The 25,726-nt window shown below is 36.0% G+C and overlaps 1 protein-coding gene across 1 annotated transcript; it reads left to right on the forward strand.

Annotated features, from left to right (window-relative positions):
• The first annotated feature begins 16,258 nt into the window (after positions 1-16,258).
• On the forward strand, positions 16,259-24,256 carry LOC133788532 (MLO-like protein 6). Its single transcript, XM_062226048.1, has 15 exons — positions 16,259-16,665; positions 16,776-16,833; positions 16,939-17,198; positions 17,978-18,094; positions 18,269-18,329; positions 18,733-18,821; positions 20,243-20,317; positions 20,926-21,020; positions 21,177-21,226; positions 21,575-21,615; positions 21,740-21,913; positions 22,820-22,855; positions 22,970-23,037; positions 23,154-23,214; positions 23,331-24,256. Exons 1-15 carry the CDS (start codon positions 16,543-16,545, stop codon positions 23,835-23,837), a joined length of 1,815 nt encoding a protein of 604 aa, XP_062082032.1. The 5' UTR covers positions 16,259-16,542; the 3' UTR covers positions 23,838-24,256.
• The last annotated feature ends 1,470 nt before the right edge of the window (positions 24,257-25,726 follow it).

Here is a 25,726-nt window from a genome sequence, read left to right on the forward strand (position 1 = left end):
TTAAGGTTCTGAAATGCGAGCTCACACTCCTATGACCACTCGAATTTTTTGGCCCCTCTCAAAAGGATGAAAAAAGGAAGACAATGGTCTGTAGATGTCGATATAAACCTACTCAATGTCGCCATCCGTCCAGTTAAACTCTGGACATCCTTGTGCTTCTGAGGTGAGGGAATTTCTATCAATGCCTTAATCTTGTCTAGATTAACTTCTATCCCTCGTGCATTTACTATAAATCCAAGGAACTTTCCCGAAGACACTCCGAACGAGCACTTTTGTGGGTTAAGTTTCATGTTGTACTTTCAAAGCACTGTAAAGCACTCCGCGAGATCATCAACATGGCTATCGTTATGTGTGGATGCCAAAAATCCACCAAGTAAGAAAAACAAAAGAAGTTTCTAGTCCCTTAAAGAAGTAAACAGCTAAGGGGCACCAAAGGCGCCAAGTACGCGATGAAGGCAGAAGGTTATTATAGGCCATCAAAGTGTTAAACGCTCGCAGGGCTCTAGGCCTCACGAGGTCATTCCAGGCCCCCAAGCCGCATCACCTTGTTAGACGCCTTTGTCATGCACACATGGCCCTTATCCATGCCCCTCGAAGTTAAGGCCCCAGCCTCACGAACACTACTCCAGCAGCACCCCGTTGCACCCCGCGCATGCCAACACCTCATGCGCCTAGCCTTGCCCCGAGGTGTCCCACACCAAGGACCTCACGCCGAGAAGACATTTCGCACCTAGGATGTATCCCATGTCTCACCAAGGCATGCGCCCCGCGCACACCAGGGGCCTCGCGCCCGCGCGCACCAGGGACCTCGCGCCCGCGCGCACATGCGCCTCGCGCCCCCGCGCGCACCAAGGGCCTCGCGCCCGCGCGCACATGCGCCTCACGCCCCGCGCGCACATGGGCCTCGCGCCCGCGCGCACCAGGGGCCTCGCGCCCGCGCGCACATGCGCCTCGCGCCCCGCGCGCACCAGGGGCCTCGCGCCCCGCGCGCACCAGGGGCCTCGCGCCCGCGCACACCAAGGGCTCGAAGTGAGGTCACCTCACCTCGCCCCCAAAGGCTTCGCCCAAGGGTCACGCATGCCTAGCGGCCACGCCCTCAAGGGTCTCGCCCAAGAATCACGCGTGTATATAGCGGCCTCGTCCCCAAAGGCTTCGCCCAAGGGCCACGTGTGCCTCGCTTCGCTCACCGGCCACGTCAAAGGCCTCAAGAGACATAGCCTCCACTAAACACCCTTCGGCCATATATCAGGAGCCTCGTAGTATGGGGGATGCAAAGTGATGGTTTCACAAGATAAGCCCCTCATCTCATTTGTAGGCGTCATTCCTCATCACACACGCAGCAGGCCCCGTTGAAGAAGCCTTATCTCTCTTCCTGAGCTTCCCTACACTTAGTAGGACGTGGAATAACCATTGGGTACATAGTACCCGTACGTGTACGGGTGCATGACGTACAACCATGGGGAGGACAGAAGCATGACCCTGACACCTGTACCACACAGGTAGTGGAGGTACGGATCAGTCCAGAGAGTGGAGGCATTATATGCACGCCTCTGACTATGTACCAGGCTGACACTATGATCCTCTGCTCCACCACTCTTCCCACACCACTGCCACCTGTGCTATTACCCTGACAGTGTACTTTTGTACTATTTTGTCTCACGGGACCACCATGTATAAGGGGCCATTAGAGCCCAGCTATAAAAGGGGCTTGACCCCTCAGAATGAGGGGTTGGAAAATTCATTGTAAGGAGAGGCTATTGAGAAATATACCAGTACTTGCTCCATCATTTATCTGTGTTTACTTTTCCTTAAAGTTTATTCTTAGTTCTTATATAAACGTCACCTGACTTACCTTTGAGTTTTCCGATCTAATTTCGTTGACGAGATTTCACCGTCAACATTATGTTTCAATTTAACTAACATATCATCCACATAAACTTCCATGTTATTTCCTATCTGCTCGACAAACATCATGTTCACCAGCCTTCGGTACGTGGCTCCAGCATTTTTGAGCTCGAAAGGCATGGCATTGTAAAAGTATAACCCTTTGTCAGTCACGAAGCTCGTGTGTTCCTGATCTGGTGCATGCATGGCGATCTGGTTATATCCAGAATAAGCATCCATGATGGCATGATGCCATGAATTGCAGTGGCATCCACGAGCTGGTCTATCTGAGGTAAAGGAAAATAGTCTTTAGGGCATTCCTTGTTAAGATCTGAGTAGTCGATACAGTTTCTCCATTTGCTGTCGGGCTTCGAGACCAACACTAGATTGGCAATCTAATCAGGATAAAAGGCATCCCGTATGAATCGATTTGCCTTTAACCTGTGACCTCCTCCTTGAGAGCCTTCTTTCTATCATTATCCAGGAGTCTTTGTTTTTGTTGCTTCGGGGGGAATCTTTTATCAATATTGAGTGCATGGCTCATGACATTCGGACTGATTCCTACCATGTCCGAGTGCGACCATGCAAACACATCTTGGTTTTCTTTCAAGAAGCAAATTAATTGTTATCTTGCCTTTTTAGAAAGGTTCTTACCCACCTTCACCACCTTTGTGACATCTATTGCATCGAGCTTAACCTCCTCGAGCTCTTCCAAAGGTTCAATATCGGCCCTCTCATCTACTCTGGGATCGATCTCCTCATCAATTTCAAAAACAACTTTATTTGTTTCTTGGATAACTACAAGGGCTTGCACACTTGTATGACTTTTTCCTCTTATGGAAATGCTATAACACTCCCTTCCTGGGAGTTGGTCTCCCTTCAGCGTCTCGATGCCACTAGAGGTCGGGAACTTGATGGCCAAATGCCTAACAGACAATACTACCCCAGCCCAATCAGGGCGGGTCTCCTGAGCAGTACGTTGTAGGCCGATGGGAGGTCCACCACTACAAATTCCATCATCTTGGTTACTGAGGCTGGATAGTTTCCCAAGGTTACGGGGAGTTCGATGGATCCTATACAGGCAATCCTTTCTCCTGAAAACCATACAACGTTGTTGCACATGCTTTCAAATCGCGAAGAGCGAGTCCCATCTTTTATAGAGTGGCTTTGTAAAGGATATTCACCGAGCTCCCGTTATCAATCAGGACTTGGCGCACCCTCTTGTTCACTAGCTGGAGAGTAATTACCAGGGGGTCGTTATGAGGAAATTGGACATGCGCTGCGTCCTCTTCGGTAAATGTTATGGGTTGAGTCTTAACCCTCTATTTTTTTGGAGTTCGCGACTCGGGCTCGTAAGAAGAACTGTCTTTGGTCTTGAGCTTGTTTACGTATCTTTTCTAGGTGTTCCTGCCCAAACCTGTGATATGAGGTCCCCCCCGAGATTGCTACTACATCCTCTCCATTAATCGGAGGGGGTCTCTCATCCTCCCAAACTCGGGAGTTATTGTGTTGGGCAGGCTGCGTGGCTACTGCCCTCTAACTTGTTGATGCTTGATTGGGATTTCGGTATCTAACGTATTGACCAAAATATCCCCTCGAGATCAAACCTTCGATCGCGTCCTTTAATTGTTGACACTCGTCGGTTGTGTGTCCAATGTCTCTATGAAATATACAGTATTTATTTGAGTCCCTTTTCGCCTTCCGATTTCTCATGGGGTCAGGTCGTCTGAACGAGACCTGGTTTTCATTGGTCAGGTAAATATTCTCTCGAGACTCATTGAGCTCGGTATACACCTTGTATACAGAGAAGTATTTATCCCATTTCTTCTTTTACCTTCATCAACCTCTGGGTTATTCCCTTCGTTCTTGTTCCTTTTAGAAGGGTTATCCTCAGAGGGTTTGAAGTTAATGAGGTCGCCAAGGTCGAGGCAGAGCTCACGTTTGTCATTTTAGTTATGGGTGGGGAGGTCAGGTTTAGTGCTAACCTCGCCTCTTCTACATTGACAAATCTCTCAGCCCTCCGATTGAACTCGGTTAGTGACCTGATAGGTTTCCTTTGTAAATCTTCCCAAAGGGGACTTCCTGGCAAAATACCCGCCCTAACGCCCATTAGGTTGCTACTATCGTCGACATTTTGAGCTCGGGACACTTCTAGGTTAAACCTCGTAAGGTAACTGTTTAATGACTCATCTTGCTGTTGTCGGGCATTGGTTAAGGCTGAGGCCTCGGGCCTGATGCCAACCATAGCCTTAAATTGCTTCTTTAAGTCTCTAGCCAATTGACCCTAGGACGAGATCGAATGTCTTCTAAACTTCTCAAACTAGTTTTTTGCTGGTCCTGTAAGTTTGGCTGGGAACAACATACATCCGAGCTCGTAGCCAACATTGCTGGCTCACATGCTGGTGTTGAAGGTACTCAGATGACTATACAGGTCTGAGTTTCCATCAAATGGTGGAACATGGGGTATTCTGAATCCCTGTGGAAACGAAGTACTAGAGATATGCAGGGCAAAAGGCTCGAGCTCCTCATCGCACTCTTCAGCCTTGTCCCTGTTACGCTTGTCTTGCAGGAGCCTGAATGCTCTTTCTAACTGGCCAATCCTTTCCTGGACTAAATCCACTGGGGTCGAGCCTGGACCTGAGAGGGCTAGTTATCGTTAATAAAAACTCCAGCTCCCTGTCTTGGTATAGGGTTATACGCTGGTTACTTCGACTGTTTAGATGGTCACGCAGATCATGGTTCGGGGGATTATCTCTCCCTCAGTTATGGTTTAGATGATTTCGCAAATCGGGGTGATTCCCTCGATTCCCTGTAGACCTTGGCTCAGTGTTATAAATGCTTATGGACCGAGTGTAGTCTGAGCTTTCACGTACGTAACTTGTAGCCCTCTCTGGAGGCGTGGCTCAGTGATTACGAGCTGGGTCCTCAGTTGGCCTTCTTGTTCTAGCAGTTTGTGATCTTGACATTTGGCTTCCCGAAGGCTGGGGAGCTCTGGGATCTCGGGTAGCCTCCCTTTCGTTCCCCTGTCCAGGCCTGGCCTGTCGGTTTCCATCTCGACTACTGCTACAAGATGGCCTCCGTGGTGCAGGTCGTGGGACCTCTCGGAATGGCGAGGGTTGTCTTATCGGTGATGGCAGATGCCTTATGGGCGACGATGGTTGTCTCCCATTGTCAGGCCTAGATGGCTCAAAATTTGCCTGGACAGGTCCCGAGTTGTTTCTCGTAGCATCAAGGTTTGGGTTCTGAGCCACTGGAGGGGCTCAGTTATTACCTGTTCTTGTAGGCAATTCTGCAGTCGGGTTGACAGTGGCCTCTACCCGGGTACTCCTCCGGGGCCTTGGCAGATTCGGCCGCGATGCTGGTTTTGCCCTCCTGACGGTCATGCTCCCACGGGAGCGTCCTCTAGGCCTCCAGAGAGGTGCATAGGCGTCAGCTGCCTGTCTGGCTAATTCTTCATTGCGTTTTGTCGCCTCTGCCAATTTCTTGCGCAATTGACGATTTTCAAGTTCCACGATAGGAACATATCTTTCAGCGTTGTAGTATAAATCCTCATCAGGCTTAGGAGAGCAGGTGGCCCTTGAGAATTGGATGAATCACTCTTCTCCTCTGGGTCCGGGTCCACCATAGGCTGCTTTCCAGGTCGTCGGGGATATTCCTCGGCACGAGGAGTCTGCTCCTCGGGTATCTGGGGCAATGGCCGCCCACTAGTACTTGGATTGTTTGCAGCGACCATTGATGATTAAGGAGGTTTTCTAATTAAACAAGCTCACGTCTTGTTTAATGACTCTCAATGAAAGCATCAAACTGTTGACGCTGTTTTTCTTCAACTTAGAAATAAAAAGCAATTAAACAAAATACCAAAGGAGACAAACAATAAGAGACACGATTTTTACGTGGTTCAGCAGTAAATCTGCCTAGTCCACGAGTCGGTGTTATTCAAATACTTTTTTAGTGATAGTGTAATTAGGTATATAAATTGATCAATAATAAAATTATTTACAAATAGTTGAGAAATGATATAATTAATTCTTTAAAAGGTGTTCTTTTTTAATTTTATTTTATGTTTTGTTTAGAAATATTACCTATATATGTACTTAGAAAATCAAAACGCTATAAATATTTTCAATGACTTCTAACCATTAATTTCTAAATAGATTTTTACAATTTTTTTTTACTTCAAAAAAAAAAAGATATGTGTTAAGGGAACATTAAGAAGTTTACATTTATCAAATTTGAAATATTAGAAAGCATATAAAATAAAATTTCTATATATATATATATATAATCCCATATAGAGTACAGGTATGCAACCAGAGCCCAGAAGCGGGTATACGTTAATTTATTTAAGTTTAACTTTATTTTTGTCTCATGTATTTTTATTTTATTTTTTGGTTTTTATCGGGTTCAGTCATTACTGTTCCTCACTCACCAAAGGGAAACTTAGTGTAATAAGATAATGTTCTTATTCATCGCGAAAAAAACAAATACAGCATATAGGCTGTATTCTTTAACTTAGACTATAGTTAGGAGAGAAATGACATTTCTTTGAACACCCCCAAATTTGAATAAAAATAAAAAAATAAAAAATGAGGAGAAAACGTAAACAATGTAAAGAAAACAATTTGGCACAATAACATGTGTATATCCAAATTCATCTGCAGGAAGTCTTAGAAGTAACACTACAACAAATTCTACTTTCAGTGACTCCCTACAATGTCTTACAGTGTAAGACATTAAAAATTAGAAGAGATTTTAAATGGATAATGGTGTAAGACATTGAAAGTGCATATTAATGGTTACAATTGGAAGACATTAAAAATAGTGGAAGACGTTGGAAATAGGCTGGTAGTGATTTATGGGTACATCCAACGTCTCCCACTGGGAGACGTGCCACGTGTCCCACGTCTCCCAGTGGGAGACGTTGGATGTCTCCACTTATAAAACAAACATATCAGCATTCTTCTTCCTCACACGAACCCGAGAGCAAACCAGAGAAGAATTGGGCGATTTGGGGCTGCGTTTTTAGGGTTCTAAGGTAAGTTTTTTTTTATTTTCTTGATTTTTAGTTAATTATTTTGCAAATAAATCATAGGTTTTGCATTAGGATGAGTAATATACATGATTTTGTGTTAGTTTTACATTTTTATGCATTTTTTTATATACATTGTATGTTTTTGTGGTTTTTCAATGGAAGTTTTTAGGGATTTATGATTTTTTAGTTTTTTTTTTAATTTAACCTATCACATTGTATATATTTCATTAGAGTATATATGTTCATGATTTTTTTAAATTTTTATCAATTTTTATTTCGAAATTTAGATATATTTTTGTATATTTGAATTTTTTTTTAAATTGTAATTATTTTGTTATATATATAGTTATGTTAAAATAAATTTATTAAATAATTTATAAAATAGAAATATATTAAAATTTTTATGTTTTTGTTTATTATTAAGTTTTTAGGTTATGAAATTTTATATTGATTTTTTGTTGAGGTTATAATTAGCGGCACATTGGGATTTTTTTTATTTGTTTACTAATACCATTTACTATTATTAGATATTTAGTGATATTTGTTTAGTAATGTTTAACATATTAATTAATTTAATTTCATAGGTTGTGATTTTTGTGGTGAGATTTTAGAGAGTATTTTGCATCAAAATTCCAATATCAATCACACATTTGAGGTAATTAAGTTTCTAAAATTACAATAATACGTTATATATTGCTAGATATTTAGTGATGTTTTATTTATTATTTATTAATTTAATTTTATTGGTTTGTGGATTTAATAGCGAATTTGATTACTAAGTGAAGTAACTTTGCTAGCTTTTGGATTAAAGATTGCAAGAGGTACATATATATTCTCTTACTTCTACTTTTAATATTATTAAACAAATGTTAGAGGAGTTTGAATATCTTAAATATTCATCCATAGTGAAGTAGGTTCTGAGATTAAAATTGTGTGCTGCGGTGATAACGGAAGGTTGAGAACTTGTGTGTATTAGTGAAGTAGGTTCTGATAAATTTTACTGTGTGCTGCGGAGCTATAAGGAATAAACTTATTGTGTGTTGTTTGAATTGTTTGTTTTGTTATTCACATGCAGATGGTTAGGTCACTATTATAGGGGAAATGCTGCCCGATTTTATCTAGGATAATAAACAATTAGTTTTATATAGACATTCTATAAGGAAGAAACTTATTGTATGTTGTTTGAATTGTTTGTTTTGATATTCACATGCAAATGGTTAGGTCACTATTATAGGGGAAATGCTACCCGATTTTATCTAGGATAATAAAAAATTAGTTTTATATAGACATAAAACTTTATCACGTGCTTATTTAGTGTTGTTTCTTTTCTTTTCCATAGACATAGGAGAATATATGGATAAACAGTGGATGTCAGCGAATAGGTTATCTGCGGAATTTAGGAACGGGGTCGATTTGTTCTTAAGGTTTTGTTCGAAAAATGTGAAAGACCCAAATTTTACTTATTGTCCATGTCTTAAGTGTGGAAATGTTAAAAAGATGGATCTTAAAAAGATTAAAGAACACTTATATTTCAATGGGATCGACAAGAGTTACACAATTTGGTATTACCATGGGGAGATAGCTCCGATTGCTCCAACTCTGCCAAGTAGACCAAAAGGAGTGAGGAGGAATATAGTGGAGGAGAACTGGGATCCATTAGATGAAATGATTGACGACGCACATTATGGATCAGGAGTAGACCCAAATAAGTTTGAGACACTCCTTAGTGATGCCGAGAAACCAATTTACCCTGGTTGTACAAGATTTACAAAATTATCTGCGCTTCTTAGGTTGTACAATCTAAAAGCTAAACATGGCTGGAGTGATAAAAGCATTACTGAGTTATTTGGTTTCTTGAAGGAGTTATTGCCTGAAGTAAATGAAATTCCAATTTCATTTTATGAGGCAAAGAAGACATTATGCTCATTAGGCATGCAGTACGAAAAAATTCATGCATGTCCTAATGATTGCATATTGTATCGAAATAGTTTTGCAGACGCAAAATCGTGTCCTACTTGTGGTGAGTCACGATGGCAAATGAAAAGAAATGGTGACGATGTCAAGGAAGGAGTACCTGCCAAAGTTTTGTGGTACCTTCCGCCCATTCCTCGTTTCATCCGATTGTTTAGAAATGCCGAACATGCTAAAAGTTTGTCGTGGCATGCTAATGAAAGAATAAAGGATGGTAAATTAAGACATCCAGCTGACACCCTTGCTTGGAAGAGAGTTGATTTGAAGTGGCCTTCTTTTGGAAATGAATCTCGTAATATTCGTCTAGGTCTTTCGACTGATGGGTTTAATCCACACGCATCCCTTAGCAGTAAGTATAGTTGTTGGCCTGTTATGCTTGTTATTTACAATCTACCCCCATGGTTGTGTATGAAGAGAAAGTTTACGATTTTGACCTTGTTGATATCAGGACCTAAACAACCTGGTAATGATATTGACGTCTATCTAGCTCCTCTTATAGATGACTTGAAAACTTTGTGGGATGAAGGGGTTAAGGTTTATGATGCATATAGGCAGGAAGAATTTAATCTTAGAGCGGTCTTATTGTGGACAATTAATGACTTTCCTGCTTATGGAAATTTATCTGGGTTTAGTGTGAAAGGATATAAAGCTTGCCCCGTTTGTCAAGAAAAAACATGTTCTGAATACTTGAAACACTCTCGGAAAATATGTTATATGGGACATAGGAAGTTCTTGCCTAATACGCATAAACTTCGGACTTGGAAGAAGGCATTCAATGGTAAACAAGAGTTTGAAGAGGCTCCTGAGCCATTGAATGGGATCCAAGTACTTGAGACGATGTCTAAAATTGTGTTCAAGTTAGGGAAGCTCAAAGTTCGTACACCTACAAAGATGAAACGTAGTCGCAAGGCCAAGGTTGTGGAAGAGCCAAAAGGGTGTTATAAAAAGAAATCTGTTTTCTTTGAACTTGAATATTGGCCTTTCTTACTTATACGTCATAATTTAGATGTTATGCACATAGAGAAAAATGTATGTGATAGTTTGATTGGCACTTTGTTGAATATTCCTGGGAAAACTAAGGATGGAATTAAGGCTAGACAAGACTTGGTTGCAATGGGTATAAAGGATGAATTGACTCCAAAACCAGATAAGAGACGAACATATTTACCTCCTGCAGCTTACACTCTTACTAAAGAGGAAAGAATGGAAATTTGCAGATGTTTGTTTAATATAAAAGTTCCAGACGGATATTCCTCAAATATAAGGTCATTGGTAGACATGAAAAGTTGTATTCTGACTGGCATGAAATCTCACGATTGTCATATTCTAATGCAACATTTGCTACCAGTGGCCATTCGATCTGTGTTGCCTAGGAGAGTTCGAGATGTAATCACAAGGTTATGCTTGTTTTTCAAGTCACTGTGTTGTAAGGTGATTGATCCGCTAAAGTTACCTAAGTTAAGAGATGAAATTGTTGAGGTATTGTGTGAGTTAGAGAAATATTTCCCGCCGGCATTTTTTGATATAATGATCCATTTGACAGTTCACTTGGTTAGAGAACTAAGATATTGTGGCCCAGTTTATTTAAGATGGATGTATCCATTTGAGCGATATATGAAGATTCTTAAGGGGTATGTTAGGAATAGAAGTCGGCCGGAAGGATGCATCATCGAATGTTATATTGTAGAAGAGGCAGTTGAATTTCGTTCTGAATACATGACTGGTGTACAGAAATTTGGGTTAAATGATGTTGAAAATGTTGAGATTCAGAGTCGTCGTGGTAGCGTTGTATGCACAGTAAGTCGAGATCTTCTAGATGAAGCGCATCATCTTGTGTTGCAGAATATAAATGAAATTCAACCTTATATCGAGTGAGTTATACTCATATAATACATTAAGTTTAAGTTGTGTAATTTCGTATATTCAATTGTTTAACAACATATTTATAATTGAAGGGAATATTTTAATTGGATAAAGACCAAATTTCCATCCAAGTCAAGGAACTCAAAATGGTTACAAGACGAACATTATCGAACTTTTAGTAGTTGGATAGAACAAAAGGTAAATTGTGTTGATTATTTAAAGTTGTCATTAATTAGTACTTAATTACAAGGTGACATTTTTTGTTGTTTTTGGTATGTTGATTTGATAGGTTGTGTCAGAATTACAAAACACATCAAATAAGGTTTCAGACATTGTTAAGTGGATTTCTCGATGACCTTCAGTTAATGTCATCAAGTTTTCATCATACATGATTAACGGTACTCTATTTAACACTAGGGAGCGCGATAACAACAGAAACACACAAAACAGTGGTGTTAGCCTTGTTGCTAAAACTGTGCAAGTCTCTAGTGCAAAAGATAAAAATCCAGTTGAATGTGATATGACTTTTTATGGAGTAGTTAATGAAATTTGGGAGTTAGATTATATCACAACTCGAGTACCTGTTTTCTTTTGTGATTGGGTGAAAAGTGACAGCGGCATAATATATGAAGATTTTGGTTTCACATTAGTTAATCTAAATCGAATTGGGCACAAATCTGATCGATTTATATTAGCTTCACAAGCGAAACAAGTATTTTATGTGAATGATCCTTCAGACAACCAATGGTCAATTGTTCTTCTAACGCAAACAAGAGAATGGAACATTAAAGATGGTGATTTACATGATATACCTCTCGGAGAAGAACTTGTCACATTCACCGCAATAGAAGATAATGACGAAGTTGATGATGATTGTATTTGTTTCCGTGAAAATGGTGAAGGATTGTGGGTTGATGATAATGGGTCTTGAGGTACCATTTAATAGGTTTCATATGTTTATGATATGTGAAATTCTTAGTTGTTATCACAATGTGTTTCATCTTTTGATTATGAGTGTCCAAAATTGTTATAATAATGATATTTATGTTTCACAGATGGAGGCTGATCCTTTTGGTGGTAGTTCTGATGAGGGAGAGCAACGCCCTAATTCTCAGTCAGTGGAGCAAGAAAATAAATCTGTGAGAGGACGTACATGGATGTCTAGAAACACCAAAAAAAGGAGTGAAGGACATCTTACTCCTGTTGAATACAATGAGTATGGTCAACTAGTGGGTGGATCTAGAAGTAATGTTTCATCACAGCTTGGATCAGTTGTTCGAGCAACTGTGTCCATCAACATTAACAGTTGGAAAGATGTTAGTGTGGTGGATAAAAATAAAATATGGGACACAATGAAGGTATATTTTTATTAATTATATTTCATTTAATGTTTTTAAAATATATATTATTTTGATAATATGCTTCTTATTACTTTCAAACTTGCAGAAAACTTATGATTTGGACCCCAAACAAAAGCAACAGATGTTGAAGGATGCGGGAAAGTACTTCCGAAATTGGAAGACTAATCTTACTAGGGTACACGTTTACGACGCTTTGAAAAAATACCCAAATGAGTTCCCGCCAGCTTTGCCATTTGGATTTGAGAATGTCATAACTCCGGATGAATGGTTAGCGTTTGTGAACTCAAGATTAACTCCCGAGTGGCAAAGAAAGAGAGAGGAGATGCAAAATTATCGAGCACTGAATAAATACAATCACAACCTCTCTAGAGGAGGCTATGTGCGTATTGAAGAGATGTTAATGGAACAAAGTGGGAAAAGTCTGACTGAACTTGATAGGGCAGATTTATGGAGCATGGGTCGTCGGAATGCAAAAGGAGAGCTAATTGGAGAGGCCTCTGAGATTCAAAAAAATATTGTAAGTGCTCATATTTAATAATGTTGATATGTCAAATTATTAGCTTATATATATAACTTTCTGTGAATATTGTTTCACAGGATCATTACCGGCAACTCCAAGCTGAGGGTAAATGGGCACCTGATGGCCCTGATGATGTGCTGACGAGGGCGTTGGGCACTCCTGAGCCTCGAGGACATGTTAGGGCTGGAGGACACGGTGTGTCCCGCTCAGTATATTGGAATACTCCAACACCTACCTCAACGAAAAATAAATCAAAAGCCTCTTCTTCGAATGACGACATTAGAAAGGAATTTGAAGAAAGATTTCGAAAACAAGAAGAAGAGCATCGTCAACAAGCACAACGCCTAGAAGAGCGCCTTCAACAACAAGATGAGCTCTTGAGAAAATTATTGGCCCAACAGAGCGGGTCAAGATCTAACGTTGGAGTCCCACCAGCGCCATCATCATACTATGTGCCCGACCCACCAGTGCCACCAGCGCAGGCGTCCTACTATACTCCGGACCCAGTAGTGCCTCAAGCAGAACACCACATTGTTGCACTACAACCGCTTTTGCAAGAGGTAATTAAACTTTCTTGAATATTCTGAAACCAAATAAATTTCTTTACTGCTTCAACATGATTATTTGTATATAATATGTTTCTTATGCAGGGCCGAGCATGCCAATTAGCAATTGGTTCGGTTTCAAACATTGTTGCATCAGGTACACTCATTGAAAGAAAGGCAGGCAACAACTTCCAAGTTATGATTACGAGTGTTCTTAAGCCAACCTGTCCTCTCCCTTTTGCATATCCTGATTTGGACATGTACATAGTTGCTCAGGCCATTGGGACGCCAATAGCGTGGCCTAAGGATTTTGTCATTATATCTGAAGATGTAACTCATGAGGTGATGCCATGTTTTTACATAATTATCTTTACAATTCTATATTTGTTTGTAATTTTTTTAATTGTTGATATAATTGTATACAGACTCCCTCTACAAGTAGGACCAGATCACAACGACCAAGAGCTCCATCAACACAACAACCTCGAGAAAGAAGACGACAACAAACTCCTCCAACACAATTGGCCCAAACTCCATTGGAACGATTACAGAATATCGTATCTCATTGGGATGATGGCGAGTGTGTCAATCTAGGCATAGAGTCTGAAGTTTTTGATCAGGATATGTCTCACTGTTATATATTTAAGGATGACATACTTCAGTTTGCTCGAAAGGAGAAGATTGGACAAGCAGTACTCGTCAGCTACATGAGGTATATATCTGACAAATAAGTTTGTTCATTTAATTTTCTAATTTGATTTATTCATTCATATAACAATTTTTCATATTTTTGTATTAGGTTCATTTACAGATATGTGGTACAACAAGGTCGCCAAAATAAGTTTTTATTTGTCAATCCTAATATCGTCGCCACTCAAGGGAGTTCATTCGACGATCGTGTTCAGAATCTGTTCAGACGTTGCAATGACGTAAAATCAAAAGAACAAGTTATGCTTGTCCCTTGGAACCATGGGTAAGTTTAAAAACTTGTCATTTTTCCGACCCATATGAATAATTTCTTTGTTTAACATTTGAGCTATAATTTTTTTGTTTTTCTTATACAGTGAACATTGGATGTTGCTTATTTTGGCACCATATGCATATCATGTTTATTGTTGTGATCCGGTGAATTCAGAGCTAAATAACCGTGAGGAGATTGTATCAGTGATCGTCAGGGCTTTCAATCTTTTTTTCTCTATGAATCTTCCTGATGTCGAGATCCCTGATACTCTACGCATTAAGCAACCTCAGGTAAGTAACTTTAGCATAAATTTTTGAACATTTATAATAATTAAGTAGAATAATATGTATGCATTTTTTAAAAAGTTTCAATTTAATAATAAATTACTCATATTTTTAAATAATTAGTGTCCACACCAACCGGACAATGTGGCATGTGGATACTACTTAATGAGGATGTTGAAGGATTTGATTGAGCATGCGAGTCCTGGGCATTACTTGAGAACGGTATTATTAATTAAAATTTACAAATTATTTTTGAAACTATAAATGTAATCAAATAATTAATTAATATATTTTACTTTATATTTCTTGCAGCTAACAAGCACATCATATACATAGGCACAAATTGATGAGTTGCGACAAGAATGGGCGACATATATATTGCCGATAATCCAAAGTTACCGACCTCGTTGATAGGTTTTTTTTTTTAATTTTTTAACTCTTTCTTCATACACAATGCAATATTTGTTCATTTTGAATATTTCTAACAAATATTGTATTTCTTGTATATATCTAACAAATATATTTTTTTCTTCCAATTTAATTGATTATTAAATTAATTTAAATTTAGATTAAAATAATTTAAATTTAAATTAATATTATTTCAATTTAATTAATTATTAAATTAATTTAATAATATTAATTATTAAATTAATTAATAATTAATATTAATTAATAATTAATTAATTATTAAATTAATTAATATTAATTATTCAATTTAAATTAATAATATTAATTATAAATTTATTTAATTTATTTTTTTTAAATGTGGGAGACTTTCAATGTCTCCCATTAGGAGAGGTGGGAGACTTTCAATGTCTCCCATTGGGAGACGTGGGAAATCACTCACCTCTCCCAATGGGAGACGTGGGATGTCTCCTAGGGACTTCCCACGTCTCCCATTGGGAAAGGTGAGTGACTTCCCACGTCTCCCAATGGGAGAGGTGGAAAGTCAACGTTTGACTTTCCACCTCTCCCAGTGGGAGACGTGCCCAACGGGAGACGTGGGATATATACCTACAATGACCCTAGCAACAACGTCTCACTAAGTGGGAGACATTGTAAACTTTCAATGTCTCCCAATTAAAATCATAAAACATCTATTTTGTTATAGTGTAACTGTCTCTCATAAATAATACTAGTACAACAAGTCTACAAATTAAATATTGTGGATCGTTATTCATTCCTAGAAGAACAAGTCAGGCAAACTTTATTAGAAAAGTAAACCAATCTGATATATCGTACGTGTTATATGATGATCAGATAAATAAACCTTCTGTTTTATAGAAAATTTCAACGAATTCTAACGAGTGTGCATGTATACTTTTCTAAAAATCGCAGCCTCGCAAATTTTGTTAAGTCCGAAAAGAGTTTATCAAAGTACATAATGGCAGTAACTTTTGTGGATTATTTTATAGTCATTATTACTTATCAACCGTTAGATAATTATTAGGGAGGAAAAAAAGAAAAGTAATATGTGAAAAAGATTATATATATATATTAATTATACATTAACCGAAAGTGAATTAAGGGTACAATTTGGTGGTGCAAGGTACATTAGGAAAGGTGTTGACTTGTTAGACTAACTAATCGAAAGGTTGTTATTAAAACCATCTTCAGTTTTTGGGGATTATTTTTCTATTGGTCCAAGAAAAGCTTTGATATATAGAAGGTTTTGATCAAAGTCAAATATTCCATCCTCTCTCACTGTTACGCGTAATTAGCTTCGGAAGTCAAAGTCGTCCATTTATGTCCCACCAATTGTTCCTTCCAATGGACTGCATATATTTTATAATACCCCATTCCTACTTAAGTTCATTTTTACATACTTTTGTATATGCACATATGAAATCCCATCCCAGTCCTCTCTCTCCTTCTCTCTCTCTCTTGTCTCTCTCTTTCACTGTTTACAATTAAGGCTTCACTATCAGTTTTTCCACAATATATCTCCATCCCAATTTATAATCAGAATTTACACCATCAAGAGTTTCTAACAGTATTCCCGGTGGCCTATTTACATTAATTTATGATCGATCGTATAAATATACACATATTTTGAGAGTAATTTTCTTAATAATTAAGAGAGAAGGAAAATCAAAGTAGAAGGGAAAGGAAAAAGAAAATATGGCGGTGGCTAGCGGAGGAAGATCTCTGGAGCAAACACCAACATGGGCCGTCGCTCTAGTTTGCTTAGTTTTGGTATTTGTTTCCATCATTATAGAGCACATAATCCATCTCATAGGCCAGGTACCTACTATATATGCATGTATTACTCTTATTATTATTAATTTAGTATACTTTGAAATTGTCTTTTTTAAATTGATAATAATATAGTTGTTGTTATTGAAATTTTCTAGTGGTTTAAGAAGAAACATAAACGAGCTCTTTTTGAATCGCTGGAAAAGATCAAGTCAGGTACGCCTTCTCATCATTTGAAAAACCAATGAATACCCATTTTTTATTTATAGTTTAGTTACATTATTAATCAAAACTATCTTTCTTTTTTTGGGGGGTTTTCAGAGCTCATGTTATTGGGATTCATTTCCTTGCTCCTAACGGTGGGACAAGGTCCAATCTCAAACATTTGTATATCGAAGAAAGTTGGGGCGACATGGCATCCATGTAACCAAGAACAAGAAGAGAAACTGAACAAGGAAGAATCTGATGTGGATAACGAAAGCAACAGTCGGAAACTGCTAGCCTTTCTAGAATCCGGCGGCGGTGGTGCTAGTGTCCGGAGATTTTTGGCGGCGGCAGGGACCGACAAGTGTGCTGAAAGGGTAGGTATCACTAATAGTCAATCCGGCAAATCCCTTCACATTGATTCTCTCTTATCCCTTTATTTAGATATATTCGTCCAATCATATAAAATCAGCATATATTTACAATATATACCCTTATTTATTGGAGAAAGTCCACCATTCCATATTTTAACCTTTTGCATTTCACATTCAAAAGGTAGTAATTTTGTCTTGAAGCATTTGTGTAAATATCTGCTCTTACTAATTTTCTATCCCATTACACACAAATTATTGTAAGACACATTATTTATTTATAGTGTTAATATAGTTGAAGAAAAATAAAGTTGTAAATAATTTAAATATATATTAAATAAATAAATGAAGTGCCTTAAACTAATTGGTGGGTGGAACATAGAGAGAATAAGAAATTAGACACAACAGATTTTTTTTCCTATTATTATTGTATGCATACAGTTATTTAAAATAATGAAAATTTTAATACTATACCAGTACAACATATTAATTATATTAGTGCATGACAAAGGCAAGGAATTTTCGCGCGAAAGTGTTCATGATTTGTCATATATTTCGAAGAGCAAAACAATCGATATATATGAGGATATATGACAAAATTAATGTTATATTATTATATACTTTATATTTTGGCTATTTGAGTAAATAGTCTAGGTAATATATATTATACTATAATAATATTAGAGTAAAAAAATTCGTTCATAAACATAATTTTACTATATATATATTTATTCATATATAAAGGTTTAATTAGTTCAGGTGGGTATTTATGTTGATATTTTCAGGGCAAAGTTCCATTTGTCTCGGCGGATGGTATTCATCAGTTGCATATTTTTATCTTTGTGCTGGCTGTTTTCCACGTTCTCTACTGTATCATGACTATGTTTCTGGGCAGACTAAAGGTACTTGGATAGATTTATATGAATATATATATAATTATATATTTATGCATTTGATTACATTAATTAAGTTTGAATTCTCTTTCCGATCCGTCCGTCTATTTTATTTAATTTATATCTGCGATGATGGTGACGCTTTATCAATACCTAAATATACTTAATATATATTGATTTTAGATGAGAAGTTGGAAGAATTGGGAAAAGGAGACTAAAACCGCTGAATATCAATTTTCACATGGTAAGTTTAAAGTATTTGATAACGTGAGAATCAACAGTACATTAAAAATATATTCTTAAAAAGTTATATAATTACACGAGGAAGAAGAAAGTTAATAATTCGTTGCCAACTTAATAAGATATAGGATACCTTTCAAAGTGGTTTTTTTCTAGGTGTAAAATTAATAATTCTCATCATTGGTTATATTGTTCGTTCAAATAGTCAAACAAGTTTAGAATATGTGTATGTATATGTATTGTGCATTATACATTTAATGAGTATAAAACTAGTTGTTGTACATGTCAACTTGAAATAAAAATAAAGAGATAGAATTAAGTAACCAACGTTGACATTAGATGCAGTGCTTATTAATCATACTATATATATAAATATATATATATATTTATTGTCTTATATTTTACAGATCCAGAAAGATTCAGATTTGCGAGGGACACGTCATTTGGAAGGAGGCATTTAAGCTTCTGGACCAAACAACCTTTCCTAATATGGATAGTAAGAACCTTTTAACCTTGTACTTTTTTATTCACTTAATTACCACTAGTTCATCCACTCATATACATATTGTATTAATCATTATAAGTTTCTTCTTTCTATGCTTTCACATGCTTAAATTTGTTGCATGGGTCTTATCGTGGAAAGTTGTAGTTATTGGACTGTGTGTACATGTTGAATTAAGGGAAGGTGTTATATAAATATATATATATTTATATAAAAGGTGCTGGTTGATTAATCATTAAAGCATTGGGTTGAAAATAATTAAATTACAATAATAATCATTGATTGCGTTGAAGTGAAGCAAATAGAGAGATATTTGCATATATAAGAGTTAGCTAAAAAATTTGTGTCCACATTTGCTTTAATTTATCACTATCAAAATGACGTGTCCTTTTAATGTAACAACAACTAATTAAAATGACCCCACTAGTGATTAGTGCTTAAATTGAGGGGAGGGGCTCTAAATTAAACCCATTAATTTCTCCTTTAATTACCTTTAATGACATATTGAAATTCCCATAAAGTTGATCGTATCAAGCTAGATCTACCTTTCATGATTTCATCTGAATTAACTAGCTTTATACAAGTGCATGCATTGGGTAACTATATGATGTGCATTAAAAGGATTTGTTTAATATTATTGTCATCATTTCATTTAAACTAGAGTTTTAAGTATTTTGATAATGAAATTGCATGTGGATTCACGTGAACAAAATAAATAGTAGTACAAGCATAGCTACATCGTCATTTTGAAGGTTACTATAGGAATTTCAAATTTTTGTTTTCTGTTTTTCCTTTTTGGATGATTCGGCTGACAAGCTACTATATAGTCCCCAGCTCAAAAGTTTTTTCTTTTCTTTTCTTTTCTTTTTAAACACTAATCCATATAATAATGAGGAAAAACCATTCGAATTCAATAATATCATTTCAATTTGCACTAACTAACAAAACAATAAAAATCACAGCTTGATCGTGAAGATATAAACAAGCTTGAACTCAATCTTTGGTTCGTCTGAACAAAATGTGGAAAAACATTTAAAATTTATAAATGAATAAATTAAATAAATAATGCATACATGGCGTGTTAAGGTTAATATATAACAACGGTCTGAGTATGGCAAGTTTTGACATGACAAGGCCGTCACTCCAATTATGGCTCAACACAAATTTTCTTTTCTTTATATATTTGGTTTTTGACTTTATTTTGTTTATTATTATTATTTCCACCGTTCTTCGTTTTTTGTCTGCAACATAATAATTTATTTTATATTCTTTTGTTTTTTTTTTCATTTAATGCTTATTTGTCATTAATTTTGTATTAAAATTATATTAACGTAATGGGGTGATTGATATGTATTATTTTATAATATATAAATTGATTATTAATTGTTGCCGGCTCTTTAAATTATTTTCCGCAGGTGTGCTTCTTCAGACAATTTGTTAGATCGGTTCCTAAAGTCGATTATTTAACTTTGAGGCATGGATTTATAATGGTAAGAATTTCTTTAATTATACAATTTAATTAAGTTCCGAAATTAAATTAAATTAAATTAAATAGTGTAATCCGTGAAAATTGCTTTTTTTTTTAAATTTATTTTGTACTAAAATTTAGTTTTGATATTTTTTTTTGTAAAATGACATTTATATAAAATTTTGATTAATTGTCTAATTGTCTGAATTTTTTGATTAACTCTCTGGAGTGTCGATAACAATTTTGTAAAAAATTGTGAAAACTAAACGAAAGTGCAAAATTATTTCAAAAACTAGTTCACTTTGCTAAGAAACCAAATTAAATAAGCTTTAATTATTAGCTTTCCTTAGTCAACAAATGTTAATGCAGTTTTGACAAATTTTCTGCCCATGCACAATACGTAAAAAGGAAAAATGAACTATTTATTGACTGTTCACATTGATGCTATTTTAAAAATTATGGCATATAAATCTATCTCTATATATTAAAATTTCACTACATAAAATAAAATGGTAGTTGTACTAAAAATCATTAACTTAAGCAGCCAATAATTGTGGGCCTATTATTTTGAGATATTAGCTCATATTCATAAAAGAAGAGCTAAATTAGTTGAGTTATCACAATTTTCAGGCACATTTGGCCCCTCAAAGCCATCAGAAATTTGACTTTCAGAAGTATATCAATAGATCGCTAGAAGAGGATTTCAAGGTCGTTGTGGGAATCAGGTAATTAGTCCTTTATAATCAATTTGTCAATTAATTTTTTTTATAATTATTATTATTATTCCATTTAATTCCAAATTGACTAATTAATTAAGAAAAAGTTTAAGTTAAACTTTAATAAATATAATAATTTTTATTTTGTTTTGTCTTCTCTCTCAGTCCTCCGATTTGGTTCTTCGCGGTGGTGTTTCTGCTTTTCAATACACATGGTGAGGAAAATTGTCATTTGAGGAGCATTCTTTTTTTGTTACTTTTCTTAAAAAAAAAGACTTATACGATTAATAATTCAATGCGTTTCTAATAATTTGATTAGTTGATATTATCATAGATCAAATTTTCAAAGCACACACAAAAACGAAAACAACATTAAAAACCTGATGAGAGGAAAACGTGTGTGTATGTGCTTATATCATATGTTATACAAGACAATTAATCGAATAATAAAATTATTTTTAATCTTTTGTAGTCAATAATAACGTATTTATAAATATTATTAGATGTTTGTTATTTATTGGCCGATTTATTAGACCATAATGAATTCGTTTGCATTTGGACAGGCTGGTACTCTTATCTTTGGCTACCATTTGTTCCTCTAATTGTAAGTAATTAATTATAATAATGAATAAATAAATCATAATAATATTCACGCTTTTAAATGATTATCTGGTCCGTATATATAGGGATGAATCTGACGGCTGAAAACGCAACTAAATATATTGCAGGTCATCCTATTGGTGGGGACCAAGCTACAAGTGATTATAACAAAGATGGGACTTAGAATTCAAGAAAGAGGAGAAGTGGTGAAAGGGGTGCCTGTGGTTCAACCTGGGGACGACCTTTTCTGGTTCAACCGTCCACGCCTTATTCTCTACCTTATCAACTTCGTTCTCTTTCAGGTACTTATATATATATACTAATAATTCAAATAATAATATTAGTGACTTTATCAATTGGTTTAATTATTTTATTTTTAAAAATATATATTAATGAGCATGCAACTTGTTCAAAATAAAACAAATAACAACGTACCGGGCCATAACGAAAATGACTTCAATCTGTTGATGAATGGATCACTATTTATTTTCACACTCTTGTATACTATATATAATTGATATAGTAATATTATAATTTTATATTTGGACCGTAATTAATATTATCTAGATCAGGTTTATCAATATTATATATGTTATATACGTAGAGACGATCAGTGCTAATTAACCATACTCTTTTACCTTTCTTATGCACTCTTAAAGGATGTTTGGTACCCGTATTTTTTAGTATTGTACTGTATAGTTATATTATATTAGATTATATTGAGTAGTATAATTTTATATATAGTATTAGGTTGGATATATATTTATATGTAAATACTAGTGGATACCAAATATAGTATTACATAAAACTATGTTACAAATATTTATTAGTATAATACTCTATATAACAATAACTTTTATTTTATTATAAAAAATTTTGTTCCCTTTAATTATAAATAAATAAGAATAATCTCTAAAATATAATTAGTATAAGTTTTTTAAGTATCGCGTTAAGAAAGTATATAATTAATAATTATATATAAAGTCATATAAATATATATATTATGTCATTTAGAAAATAAAAAATTTATTCTACATTTGAATTACTTTAAAATATACTAAAATTTGTATTTTTATTGTTAAAGTTCACGTACCTTTTAGTGTTTTGGAAAACTATTCTTATATAAAAATTTTACAGTAGATATATTTGAGATTCCTAATTTATATGTAGTTTTTTCTAATATATTTTCATTGATTTGATCGTTGCAGAATGCCTTCCAGCTTGCGTTCTTTGCATGGACTTGGGTAATTAGCTATATATATATATAAAATGTTTTTTATAATAATAAAAAATGTTTTTAATTTATTTTTGTAAATTTTATCTAAATATGTTTTCCCTCTTTTGGTTATTAATTTCAGTATGAATTCGGACGCAAATCTTGCTTTCATGAGCATGTGGAGGACGTGGTAATCAGAATCACGATGGGGTATATATATTATAAGTTCATTAAACTAATAATTATGCTTAAGCATGAATCTTAATTAACGAATAAAAAAATTGTAAATCTTCTAACACCTTCGGTACTGTGATTTCGATGATCAGGGTTCTCATCCAGATTCTGTGCAGCTACGTCACCCTCCCTCTCTATGCCCTTGTCACACAAGTAATAATTACACTAAAACTAAACAACACACTTTCCATATAAATATATGTAGTTTAACTCTTTATGTAATTACTAATTAACACTATTCATGGTACGTACGATGCCAACAACAACAGATGGGTTCATCCATGAAGCCAACCATATTCAACGACAAAGTAGCCGAGGCTCTTCGCAACTGGCACCACTCGGCCAGGAAGCACATCAAACTACAGAACCGGGCGGCCGGGTCAGTGACGCCTCTGTCGAGCCGGCCCGCGACGCCCTCTCACCACATGTCCCCGGTTCACCTCTTGCGCCACTACCGCAGCGAGGCAGACAGCCTCCAGAACTCCCCACGGCGCTCCAACTTCGACGCTGTCGATCGATGGGAGAACGATTCACCATCTCCACCATCTGTCCACCAACACCGCTTGGCCACGGACGGTTCGTCCTCTCATCATAGACACCAACACCAGCAGATTGAGTTGGGACAAATAATGGAACAACATCAGGACCGGTTCGCCAACGAGCTCGCCCCCCCCGCTAAAACCACAACATCAAACCAAGCTCAACCTGATCAATCTGGGCCCCAGCACGAGATCAATATGGGACACAGAGATTTCTCTTTTGAACGTACGGTTTGAGCGACGGCCGAGCGTATGATGATAATGACGAGAAAGATTATGTCTTTGGTACGTCCTCGATCGTTTTGATCAAACGGTTCCCAACTTCCCCATTCCCATAAAGCCAATGATCAATGAGCTAGAACATCGAAGCGATTATTTCTGATCATATGCAGATCCAATGGGCTGTTTAGCAAGGCTATATATATATATATATAATTACTAGTATACGTTTATATTTTTTGAATTACTTAATTTGTATGTCGTAGTTTTTTCGTCATCATTTTCAATTTATGTCATAGGTCAAATTTTATTTCTAGTTATTATTTTTTAGTGAAAGGAATTTGGCGTGGAGATGGAGCTGCGCGCGCATCCCACTAAACTTTTCAATTGTATTAATTACTGCTAGCGTGATCGAGCTTAATTAATTTGTACGTGCATTTGTTTTGTATATATAATATGCCTAAAATTAAATGACTTTAAATATATTTGGAAACAAAATGCATTCATAATGAAGAATATTTTGACATTTTTTTTAAAATTGTGCTAAGATTTTATCGACCAAACTTATTGGTTTTTCCATCATGTGAGATAATTATGAGGTGTGGCTAATGAGGTCTGTCTTCTAAGATAAAACAATTAAAAGAGCAGCAACTATGCACCTTTGTTGATTTGCTCTTCCCAATACCATCACCAAGATTATGAACATGTACGAGGAGTGCTCGAACAACAAAAGAGTTAAACTTGAAAGAAGAATCAACCAACAACTAATGATCCTAACAGCCACAGCGTAAGGAGAAGGCAAGAATGTCGGGTTGTGAAGGTATGTTGAAATGAGTGGGAATAGCTATTCTTTTATAGGTTTCGTGGGGAGACAAGTACGTACGTCATGGCAACGTAAAGCCTAAAGTTGTTCTTTTCATTAACCATAAAAAGTTTCAGATGTTACGATCTTTCAAATAGAAGTTAAAACTGTTACCGGCTCATAATTAAGATGGGAGTTATCACCATAAAGCAGCTATTAGCTAGCCATAAAATGATTGTTTAGAAAGACAAAATGTTCAGCAGATACATGGATTCTATAACACTATTTAGGCATTTTAGAGAAGAAAAGAAAAGAAAAAAAAAACTTGGTTGCAAAAGAAGCTAATACTTTTAGGCGCTGACATTTGTCCTGCATGATTGTCATGCTAATCTGACCCCATGATTTGCCTCTCTTGCGTGCGGAAGACAGACTTATTGTTTGTTACTTACCAAGCAAAAGAGTTCTTTGTATAGACTTAGGAAAGTGCTCTCTTCTCTATGTAGGACTATATTAAATCCCACACATACTAATCTTTTGATTTGGTTCACTTCAGATGATAATATGCCATTTTTAGCATATATTAATGTATACTCAGAAAGGAGAAGACAAGTTCACAAAACATTTCACAGATTAATAACGAATCTCACTCAAACATATATGTATCTCGAAATGTTTCATTAAAATGGTATAAGACACACTTTTCTAATTCTGTCGGTGTCAACACTTGAATAGTACATGCTTGCCGCGATGACACCTGATATATACATGCAAAAGTAAGATGTATATATGAACGCGTTTATCTGCCTTACTAATTGATCACACAGCCTGAAACAGTAATAATACTAGGACTATGTATATATACGACTGTAATCTCATCTTGAAAATATATGAATTCTCACACTCGGAAAACATATCTCTACTATATATATATATATATGGATAAGTTGCGGATCCTTCATCTGTCACGTATATATACAAATTTGATTTCACTTCTTTTAATTATTATTTTGTTTTTGTCTTTTGTGCATCACTGTTCCACTGACTCATTTCACTAATGCTCTGCCCATTGCGACAATTTACATCATTTGCAGCGTAATTATTAGCG

Source organism: Humulus lupulus, chromosome 7, assembly GCF_963169125.1.
Source record: "Humulus lupulus chromosome 7, drHumLupu1.1, whole genome shotgun sequence".
Lineage (NCBI taxonomy): Eukaryota > Viridiplantae > Streptophyta > Magnoliopsida > Rosales > Cannabaceae > Humulus > Humulus lupulus.

What these genes read in the sequence shown, in the direction of transcription:
- LOC133788532 (XM_062226048.1), top strand. Translation starts at nt 16,543, where the DNA reads ATGGCGGTGGCTAGCGGAGGAAGATCTCTGGAGCAAACACCAACATGG. An exon ending in GCTGGAAAAGATCAAGTCAG is followed by an intron (nt 16,834 to 16,938) that starts GTACGCCTTCTC and finishes GGGGGTTTTCAG; the next exon opens with AGCTCATGTTATTGGGATTC. An exon ending in TCTATGCCCTTGTCACACAA is followed by an intron (nt 23,215 to 23,330) that starts GTAATAATTACA and finishes CAACAACAACAG; the next exon opens with ATGGGTTCATCCATGAAGCC.